Source organism: Quercus suber, unplaced genomic scaffold (genome assembly GCF_002906115.3).
Source record: "Quercus suber isolate HL8 unplaced genomic scaffold, Cork oak 2.0 scaffold_109, whole genome shotgun sequence".
Taxonomy (NCBI): Eukaryota; Viridiplantae; Streptophyta; class Magnoliopsida; order Fagales; family Fagaceae; genus Quercus; species Quercus suber.
This window is the reverse complement of record NW_027069574.1, coordinates 1,351,819-1,363,165: the sequence shown is the minus strand read 5'-3', so window position 1 is coordinate 1,363,165 and position 11,347 is coordinate 1,351,819. Positions and strand designations below refer to the sequence as shown.

Genomic DNA, 11,347 nt, shown 5'->3' with positions numbered 1-11,347 from the left:
ATGTCGGATGGACTCCTCTCTATAATAGACAGATGATCCCTCGATACGGGCAGATTCAAGTCACATGAATGCAAGGTAAACGGATACTAAAGCCACATGGTACCTACATGGTTTTAAGTGGGCTCTAAGGAATTCTAAATGGAAATGACTTGCGTCCCACAGTTAACCTTGTTCAGTAGAATCCCAACATGAGAAGAATTCTGTAATATACACACATTTATGATGATCTTTCCCGTAAGGAAAAACCTTCCTACGCAAGAAACGGAGTCGGTTCTACGCTACTATAAAAACCTAAAGCCCTCAGAAAACAAGGTATGCATAATTTCTCCAAACTCTGGCATTCTAGAGTTGTGAAAAAGTTCTCTAACTTAACTAGCAAATGGGTTTTTGGCCGGTACCACACCGGTACTCTCCTAAGGTCTTCTTGTTTTGTGTTGTGTAAGTGTTGTCTTGAGCACGTGAGGACTATGTAACTAACTGACGATTCTCGACATCATCAAATTATAAGAAAATTTAATATGAAATTAGCCAACAACTAAGAACCTAACACAATGTTTTTCAGAATATTATATATTGGATGTCACCTAATTAAAGGTCCCCACAATTTTTTATTTTTTTGTATAAAGGTCCCCACATTTATATGCATTATTATGGATGCACATTGGAGAAGAAAACAAAATGGAATTAAATACTCATATTTATCTGTAACCTTATCATCATTCTTGAATAAGGGTGAACCGATTACCTGTAATACCTTGGCATAAATTTTTCCCCTTGTTAAACTTCACACTCTCTCTAAATAAATCCTAAAATTTATTGCTTTGTAAAAACGTACAAAATGAATCAAAGACATAAGGCCCTATTTCTTATATACAAGAAATCTGGGGAAGAAATAAGAGAAAAAGTAGTAACCAACTAAAACACAGACGTTTTGTTTAATGCTCTGTTTGGAATAAGAAGAAATAAAGGTAGGTAGAGTATAGTAAAATAGAAATGACTGCAAAATTAACCTATTTTCAGTCAACTCTACTCTACTACTCCTCCCTCTCCTCTAAATGCAAACGGGCCCTAATGTAACATCAGCCTTGCTAAACGACTTTTTTTGTAACACTATTCTTCTTCTTTAATTTTAGGGTAAATTGCAAATTACACCCCTAAAGTTTGGTGGTAATTGGATTTTACATACTAAGGTTTGGATTTTACCTCCTAAAGTTTGGGGTGTTTGAAATTTACACCCTGGCGTTTCAAAACTTAGATTTTACCCCCTAAAATTTAGGGTTGTTTGGATTTTACATCTTCAAATTCTGAAACTTTAGAGTGTAAAATCCAAACACTCCAAAACTTTAGGAAGTAAAATCCAAACACTTCTAAAATATAGGGGGTAAAATCTAAATTCTAAAACGTCATAGTGTAAAATCTAACCATTACCAAACTTTAGAAAGTAAAATCCAAATTCTGAAATTTTAAGGTGTAAAATCTAATCACTCCCAAACTTTAGAGGTGTAATTTGCAATTTACTCTTAATTATAACACCCCACACATTGGATTCAAGAGAACTTCCTCTTATATGGTAGTGGATCTTATTGTTGCACTTTAAAAATACCACATTGTTGTATAATTATTTTGTATTTCAAGAGGATTTCTTCTTATATAGTAGTGGTCCTAGTGGATATCATTGTTGCACTTTAAAGATACTACATTGTTGTATAATTAGTAGTATTTCATTGTTATATAAGATTAAAAAAAATACCATATTGTTGTAAACTAAGAATACTTAATAATTTTTCAAAACATCTGCAATCATGGTTGTCAAAATTCCAATCTGGATCATACGATCCCACGATTTTACGATCTCATCTGCCCAAAACGATCTAAATCTTTCAAGGATCTTAGCGATCGTTCAAGAGCGTACGATTCTGAAGATTCCAAACGATTTTGGTTTCTTGTAATCTTTTTTAACTTAACAGAAGGTTTCAGTTTGACCCAAATGAAAAATAATATTTCAATAGATCAAGTTTGCTATTCTAATGTAGCGAGATAGAGTATTAGTTGAAAACAAACAAAAAATAACATCTCACAATAGAGTATTACGTTTTGAGATTTTTGACATCTTAAATGATATTTACAAATGGATGTAATAATGCATGGTAATTACATCAAATGGATGCCATTTTTTTTTTTTTAATTTTTATGAATGTATAATTTATGTGATTATTTTACATACCAATTTGTTTTTTATTTGTTTTTTCTCAAATAATATAGGATCTTATGATTCACGATCAGATCTCACGATCCACGATCCCACTTACTTCCCACGATCTTACGTAGAATCCCGATTTTGACAACCATGTCTACAATAACACTAAAGATCTTATATTCCAAATAATAATAATAATAATAATAATAAGAAGAAGAAGGATCTTACGACCAAGGATTGGCCAAGTGGTTAATAATTTATAATTGTGGGACCTATTCTTTGGATCCCTTTCACCTATGTACTATCAAGTAATAGTATTGGTAGTACAACTACGATCAAGTATTGGCCAAATAGCTCCGCTAGTCTAGTATTAAGAGAAAAATGCCAAGATAACCACAAAATACCAAATTTTGCAAAAAATTGTTCACGTCTAGAGTTGCAAGTGATTTAAAAAAAAAACAGTTTATAATTCCATTACTTACTGCTCACCATATAAATTAATAGTTGTAAAAATTGTATATTTTATTGTGTCACTGGCATTTTTCATATTAGGCTAGTACTCTTACACTCATAGAAAATTCCTTTTATCACTGAATCACGTTTTCCTTTATAATGTACCGGTTAAGAGTGGATATATTATGAAGTGAGGAAAAAAACAAAAAACCGACCTGCAAATTGCACATGATGATGAATAATGTGCATTTGGGTTGGCTTAATTGTAGATTCGCTTATTTATTGAAAGTGGACAAAATTAAGATTATATCTAAGAAAAATAATGTTCTAAAAAAACGGTAGATAAGATAAACAAAATGTTAATGTAGTGAGCTTTTACTGGTAAGTGAGAAAATGATGTTAGTGATGGGCCTAAATGAGATTTTTTTTTTTTTAACAAGATAGAAATTATACTCTAGCTTAATTTAAGTATATATGTGTGTGAAACTTCCTCTTGAAAACTTGAATCCTGACTCTTACCCCTCACACCTCACAAGCACTTATACTTGTGGACTGACTATTGCATCAAGTGTGTGCAGTAGTGAGAATTAGTATAAATTGTCCACATCAACAATTTATAAAAATATTGTAAAATAATTTGTAGCGATGTAATTACTCCAAAAGATGTTATTTAATATATATATATATATATATATTATTTTAAAGTTAAAGAAGTTAACCAAACATAAAATTAATTACCATGACAAAGTTAACGACAAAGTTAATAGAAAATTATATATTTCAGAGAATATAGTGAGTTTTACGGATAATGATGAAGACTTTTCTATTATTGGCCTTAAAATATTTTTATTTTATATTTATTTATTTATTTAAACTTGGTTTAGTAATGTAGTACAAGGTCTGTACTTCAATCTATGTACTACAGAAAAATTGGAACGCTATATATAAATGAAACTCATTGAAGCCCTCACTTCAGTTATCACTTATCAGTCTTCTTTCTTAATGTTGTACCGCTGTCTATACAGCCATAGTTTCTGTAGATCCTTTTTATAGTGTTGCACTAGATCATTCAGAAAGCTTCTCTTTTTTTCTTTTTCTTATTTTTTTTCACAGATTTTGTTCTCCTAGAAAGCCATTGACCTGAGCGAAGAGTATATTTTTAGCCAACTCTATTCTACCTTCCTTTACTCTCCTCTCAAACCAAACATACCATATATTTCTAATGGGAAGCTTAGGTCAACGTGGCGAAATTGAATTGAGATGGTATCAAGGTTCATTTTATTGGTAAGATTTTTCCTTCCAAATATTCTTTTCTAACACTATATTTTGGAATTGAAATTTATAGGCAACAACTCCACTAATGAGAGTAGTGTTTTCTTGTTTTCTGTTCCCTCATTCTCGCATAATTTGATGTTAAAGGTCTTTTTTTTTCTTTTCCTCAATCAGGTCAAGATACAAATTGATATTGATGAATGTGAGATTTGAATCTAAATCTGTTATTCGACAAGAGACTTTACCAGTTGAGCTAATAAACTTTACTGTAAGTAATTTAATCAACCGTTGCAATCTAATTGGTAAATTAAACATGTTAATATACTATAAGTTTTGCTTCTGCCTATTCTTTAAATTATCGTGTTTGTATTGCTCGATATATTTGATGTTCACATCACATGGTTGAAATTCTTTTGAATCCTTCTTCCAAAACGCGGGATCATTCTTCGAGAGATGCCATTTTCCTTTCTTGATAAATTTCAGATATTTATTTAAAAAATGTGTCCTATTTGGAAATCTCAAAATCCTAAATGATAAGGAAATAGTAATAAATTTAATCATATAACATATTTGAACACTCCAATTATGTGTAGGTCTAGACAATCCCTTAATAAATAGGAAATTTTCTAATTTGTTTTAAAAAGAGGTAGACTTGTAAAGTTAAAAATATTTCTATCTCAATACCAAAAACTTAAGCTACACTTTTTTTTTTTTTTTTGAAAAACAAACTTAAGCTAAACTAAAATAGCAAGTTTAATCAAACAATACTTGTTGACTACACTGTCAAAAATCTGTACTATATTTGCAAAGATAGCTTCAACACGGGATCATTCTTATACTCTTCCCCTTAACTATTAAAGTCTTCCAAAAAAGAAATAAAAAATCCTTTCACCTTTACCTCACCAAAAAAAAAAAGAAGAAGTCTTTCTCCTTTAATAGCTACTGTCGATGGGATCTAATAAAGCTAAAATCATTAGCTACACATATCCAGGGCTGGCCCAATATAATTTGGAGACTAAGATGAAAATTTATGTAAAGTCTTTTATATATAACTATTAATTATATACAGTTATATAATACTAATCAAATCGGGGTTAATTTGATGCATTTTAAATATATAATTTAATGAATAATACTAACTAAAGTAAGATTAATTTCACAATATAAATTATATGTCAAATTGGAAATAAAAAAATGCTAAAAATATGACAAAATGTTAACAATATAATGTGATAGTAATCGTGATTGAATAACTTGAGAAATGTAATTAATGAATATTTGAATTACTTTTTTGTGATTATTGACATGTCAGTTTATAAACTTGTGGTAAAATTTATGATATCCCCTGGCATCACTATTAAAAAAAGAAGAAGTGCCAACCATTTGAAAAAATCATATCTATTAATGAATTTTTTGGCCTTTTTATTTTCTCAAAAAGAAAATAATATTTGGCTTTCTACAACGGCTAAGAAGCCTCTTTTGTAGGGGTCAAAATATATATATATATATTTTTTTTTGTAATGGGGGCTTGGGCCTAAGCCTTGGGCCGGCCCGCACATGTCCCACGTCCGCAAACCTTTATTTTTCTAACCCATATTGGCTAAAAACAGATGGGGCTGCTTTTTACAAAGGTAACGTGAAAGCTGTGATTAGAAATAGACTGAAATCGATTGAGTAACTCAACGTCCCAGAAATTAATTAAGAAAATAAATTAAAAAGATTAGGGCTGTGTTACTGTTTATTACACATATAAACTATATGTTAAATTGGAAGATGACAAGGCACATTATACACACGCTTATTTTTCTTTACTCGTATTTTGACGTTCATACTTTTTTAGAGGGAGCATAGGTGTTTGAAATTTTGATATAATTGTGTTAATGGAGTTGCTGCTTGAAAAATCCACTTGTGGACGCTACTTACACTATGAACACTTCAAGAAGATCACAAAATAAAGGCACATTTCTCTCATTGTTCTCTAGTGAGTTGAGTTAGAAAAATTGATTAAAAAAAAATTTGTCCTTTTATTATTAATGACACATTAGTTTGTAAGCTTAATATAATAAAATTTGTAATACCCATAATACTACTCATTCAATTAACTTGAAAAATGGGTTGATGTTTTTATGCTTTTCATTTAAATTTCAAACGCAAATGAGATTTTCATGCACAAAAGTCAAAACCTATATGACATTTAAGGAGTTTAAAATAAAGTTTTATGATTGAAATTCACTGATAATTGCCCTTCCTCTAAACTTCTATTTTGTTTTCCTTCTTGGGATTTTTGATGGCAGATGAAGGAGACAAATTACAGAAGACTATGCAGCACAAAGACTGTGTCAGCTGTAAATGATAATTTCCCTAGACCAACCATTCTGGTTCACAAATGGGATACTGTTTTTGTTAATATACACGATCGTGGAAAATATGGAATCACAATCCATTGGTAATTTCAAACTTTCTTTCTCTCATATATGTTGGAGGGTTAAACACCATTAACCCAGGTTAAAAGAGTTTTTATTTTTCTACTTTAACATAGAAAATGCATATTGTCAAGAGTTTTGTAAATCAACTAGTGGATATTTGCTCGTATTTCCAATAAAAACATCTAGGATTTAAATCTCACTTACTCGTTATAACTATAGAACTTAAAAAAGAAAAAAAGAAATGGAACATATAGTGTATTTCCTGACCCAACAATGAACCTCCAAAAGCAAGAATTTTCCACTTTTGCAGTTTTGCTACGGCATCTAGAGCCTGTAAAATCCCTTGGTACATGCTATTTGGTATATAAAACCAAATTGCCTGTTTGGTTCAGTTAGCGACAAATGACAATATTAATTGACAACCTTTGTCTCTAAATATTATAGTCTCCTTTGACAAAGGGCACATCATTTTTCCACATGTTAAGGCCACGGCATTAATTGCTTTAAGTAATTATTTCTGTTTAGGTTAAGCCCTTAATTAAAATTTACATAAAAAACATTTTTCAACAACTAAATTTTGTTAAAAGTCTTGAAACTCAACCAATTAACACCTATGTTTTCAACAGAGACATTCTAGAATCAAATTCTCTCTCTTAACTATCAAATTATCCGAAAAAGTATTCCTAAATTTCAAAAGTATGTTTTTTATCTTTAAATTATTGAAAATGTTATGCTTATTGTCTCTAAATTTTAAAAAAGATATTTTTTTCCTATCCCTAAATTATTGATTTTTTTTTTCTTTTTTAAACTTTAGATCTTTTATATCATGCTTTTGACCAATAGTTTCATAATATACATGTTCTCCTTATACGTGTCTAGTTTTTTTTTTTTTTTTGCTTGTGTTTTTTTATTATTAAATGTAATGCTGTATGTCAAAGATATTAGATTCTTAATGTTAAAAATAGTGCTACCTAGTTAGATTTGTGGGATAAAAGTTAACCGGAGTAGATGAAATGAAGTGTAACATTTTTAATAATTTAGTGATAAATCACAATACAATGATCCTATAAACTATGTCTTACCACATTTTATGTGACCATGATGAGAGCATTAAATGAAATAGACTTCTAACTGTGAAGAGAACTTTGATAATTATACAGGCATGGAATCCGACAAACAAGAAATCCATGGTCAGATGGACTAGAGAATATCATGAAGTGTCCTATTCCACTTAATACAAGCTTCACTCAAGCGATAATATTTTTCATAGAAGGAACTCTATGGTGGCATGCCCATAGTGATTGGTCTCGTGCCACAATAAATGGCGTCATTATTATTTTACCTGCTTTGGGAACCACCTATTTGTTTCCTAAGCCTTATGCCAGAAGAGGCTATCGTTCCTGGTATGCAATTTAAAATTTCAGATACTCCTTTTGTTGTCATATTTTTTGTGAAATACGAATATATTCTGTCACATATTTAATTATTTATCTGTTGGTTCTTAGTGTAACAATAAGAAACTTCCACATTGACACCAATGCTATCTATAAACAACTTCATTTATCTGTTATTTTTGGTGAAAGTATGAATTTTGGGTTCAATTTACTCACAGCAAAATGTTATAAAGGAGATGTGATGACAATAATTGATGAAGCCCTCACAACTGGTGGTGATCCAAAAATCTCAGATGCTATCACTATCAATGGTCAACCAGAAAACCTCTATGAATGTTCTAATATATGGTATATGGAGGACCAAATTAGTAATTTAATCTAAATTCAATAATAACACTTTAGAAGATATAACCATACATTAGCCAATAAACTAGTAAACCACAAGATTTTGACATTTTGTTGCATTGGCCAAATAAACCACATAATTAAATTTAATTGAAAATATAAAATACACATAAGTTTTGATATTTTAACTCTTTATTTATTTATTTATTTTCTCGGGTTTATGAAACCAATTTATCTAATGATGGCCATCATTACTTTATTTTGCAGGAACTACATATTGTCTACCAGTTAACTATGGCAGACCTATCTTCTACACATAATCAATTCCATAATGAATGTAGAACAATGTTTTGGAATTGCTAAGCACTACCTCATAGTTGTTGGGATTGATGGTGCATACATCAAACCAATAAAAACTAATTATATATCATGATAACTCCAGGACAAACAATGGAGGTTTTTGTCACAGCCAATCAATCTCCTAGTCAATATTACACTGCACCAACACTACAGCAATTCTCCAATATAAAGGCAATTATACTACCTCATCATCTATTCCCATCCTAAAACTTCCTAGCTACAATGACAAAGACGCCGCTAGCAACTTTACAATACGTTTAAGGAGCTTAGCAAGCAAAGAACATCGTATCAATATGCCAAAAAAGGTTATCAAGATTCAAGAAGCTTGACTATCAGTGTTGCAAAAGTCTTTGACAGTAAATTATAACGTTGTAGTTGAGATAGTATTTCAAGTAACTAAAGTTGGGGTTGCAGATAATCATCCTATGCATCTACATGGTTTTAGCTTCTATGTAATTGGGATGGGCTGAGCCTCTGAACAGTGAAATGTTGCTTATTATTAAATAATACTATATAATCTTTTTTGCTAATTTTTTCTGTGCTGACATTTAAGTGGTGTTAATTCATTAGTCATCATCACTTAACTAAATAATCTTTCTATTAATTTCTTTCAGTATTTACACTTTGATGGTTTTAATTCATTAGTCATCATCACTTAACTACGATAAGTATAAGTTAAAATGTTGATAAATGACTTTTGAGTATAATTGTCAGCATGCTAAAGTCATTAGCTCCAAGACAAGTATGTGAATGAGCATGGTCAATGAGGACCAATGTACAATTCATACATAGGTTTAGTAACCATTGTCCCACTCTTTGGTTGTGTTCAAGCCTTCAAGGATATAGGTTATATATAAGTGAAAGTCTTGAAACCATATTTAGGTGGTGCATTAATTTTGCAATAAGGTTTTCTTTATAAAGAAATTTATTTAGAGGTTTGTTAGTGGGTGTATGTTTATATTTGAATAAAAATTCTTCACTAAAGTACCAAATGGTATATATATATATATATATATTTTTTTTTTTCATATAAAATAACAAAATTTTATTATTAGAAAAAAATTATACATGCTAAGAGTTTTGTAACTCAACTGGTTGATATCTCATAATATTTAACTTGGAATATTAAGGCCCCGTTTGGATTAGCCAATTCTCATCACTCAAACTGAGAATTGGCGTGGAACCCACTGAAAATATTGTGTTTGGCTTGATTTCCTCTCTTTGTTCTCATCACTCAAACTTAGTTTGAGTTGAGCTACAGTGCAGAAAACCGAAAACACCAAATTGGTGTTTTCAGTTTCTGAGTTACATAACTCAGTGGCAAATTTGCAATATTCTTGACCTCGTGGAGCCCACAAATTCTGTATTGTCATGTCAGCTCAGACCAGTTCAATATTACCGTTGCAAAGAAGACCATTTCTCTTCTCTTTCTCAGTTCTCGGAAAATATTTCAGCCAAAATACTCCATCAAATCGAAGCACGAAGTGGGTTCTCCCCAAAAAAAAAAAAGAAGCACGAAGTGGGTTTGAAGTTTTTGCACCTGGGCCTGAACTGAAGTGGGTTTGATAGAAGCACAAAGTGGGTTCTCCAAAAAAAAGAAAAAGAAGCACGATGTGGGTTTGAAGTTTCTGCACCTGGGTCTGAACTGAAGTGGGTTTGTTGTCGGCGTGCATCAATGTGGGAGGCGAGAGGCAGAACACGATGAACCCACCAACCCAGCACCAATCCACACCACCAAAACACCAACCCACCAACCCAGCGCCGATCCATAACAAACCGCCGTAACCCAGCCCCAAAAACCCAATCTCAAACCCGATCTCCACCGTGAAACCCAGCCTACACCCAAATATAGATTGAAGAGGGGAGAAATAGAGAAAGTTGAGAAAGAAACAGAGAAAAGTGAAAAAAAAATTGATAGAAAAGAGGGAGAATCAGAGAAATGAAAGGTGAGAGGAACAATGGAAGATTTTTTTTTTTGTTAATAAGCAGCGGGTAGCAACAATGTTGCACTGGGTAGTGTCAGTAGTGGGGTCCACAGATTTGGCGAAAAGTGGTAGAGATATATACTGAGAATTCAACCCAAACATGTATTTTGTAATTTTTGAGTGAAACTGAATTTGAGAATTGAGTTATGAGTTTTGGGTTTGAATTATGAGAATTGAAAACTGAGAACTGAAAATTGAGTCAGCTCTAAACCAAACGGGGCCTAAAAATCTGGTAAAAGATTTTTATTTGGTTCTGTTGCGGGAAGACCAAATTTATCATAAATTACATAAGAGTGCTTCTGTACTCCCTTTGTTTTAAGAACCGCTAGTCATATCAATTGGTTAAGTATTCCTTGTATCTTTAAGAAAGTTGCCAATGTCATTTCAGTGACTCTATTTTTTTTTTTTTTTGTTAAACTACTAATTTTATCCTCCGACTAAAGGATAATGTTCAATTTGGTCCCTTAAATATTAGTTATGTCAATTCAACCATCAATTCGCTAATTTAGTTCCTCAACTTTAAAACACAAATCAATTTCGTTCTTGACTTTTCCGTTTGATTAAATATTTTTTGAAATTACTTAATGTGGTCTATATGGCACAAGTTAAAAGGTTCTTACGGAAGTGATGAAATTGATTTTATTTTGAGAGGAGTGGATTGTATTTTAAACAATTAATAGTTGAGTGATCGAATTGAACTTTACCCAATACGCTGAATACAAAAGAAATTAGTAATTTAACCAACTTTGTTCTAGTAGATTAGTACTTCTCATAAACAAAATATGGGGCATCATATATTCTAGCAATCTCCTTAATTATATGGTTCGTGAGTTACATCCCTTAACTTTTTCCTTTTAAATTTACAGCTTGAACTTCCAGATTCTGCTCTCCAAATGAACAACATTTCTGAGGCTC

The 11,347-nt window shown here is 31.3% G+C and overlaps 1 protein-coding gene across 1 annotated transcript; it reads left to right on the top strand.

Annotated features, from left to right (window-relative positions):
- The first annotated feature begins 3,625 nt into the window (after positions 1–3,625).
- Positions 3,626–8,977, top strand: LOC111983996 (putative laccase-1). The gene is made up of 5 exons (XM_024015635.2): positions 3,626–3,934; positions 4,097–4,190; positions 6,217–6,368; positions 7,509–7,751; positions 8,355–8,977. Exons 1-5 carry the CDS (start codon positions 3,873–3,875, stop codon positions 8,377–8,379), a joined length of 576 nt encoding a protein of 191 aa, XP_023871403.2. The 5' UTR covers positions 3,626–3,872; the 3' UTR covers positions 8,380–8,977.
- The last annotated feature ends 2,370 nt before the right edge of the window (positions 8,978–11,347 follow it).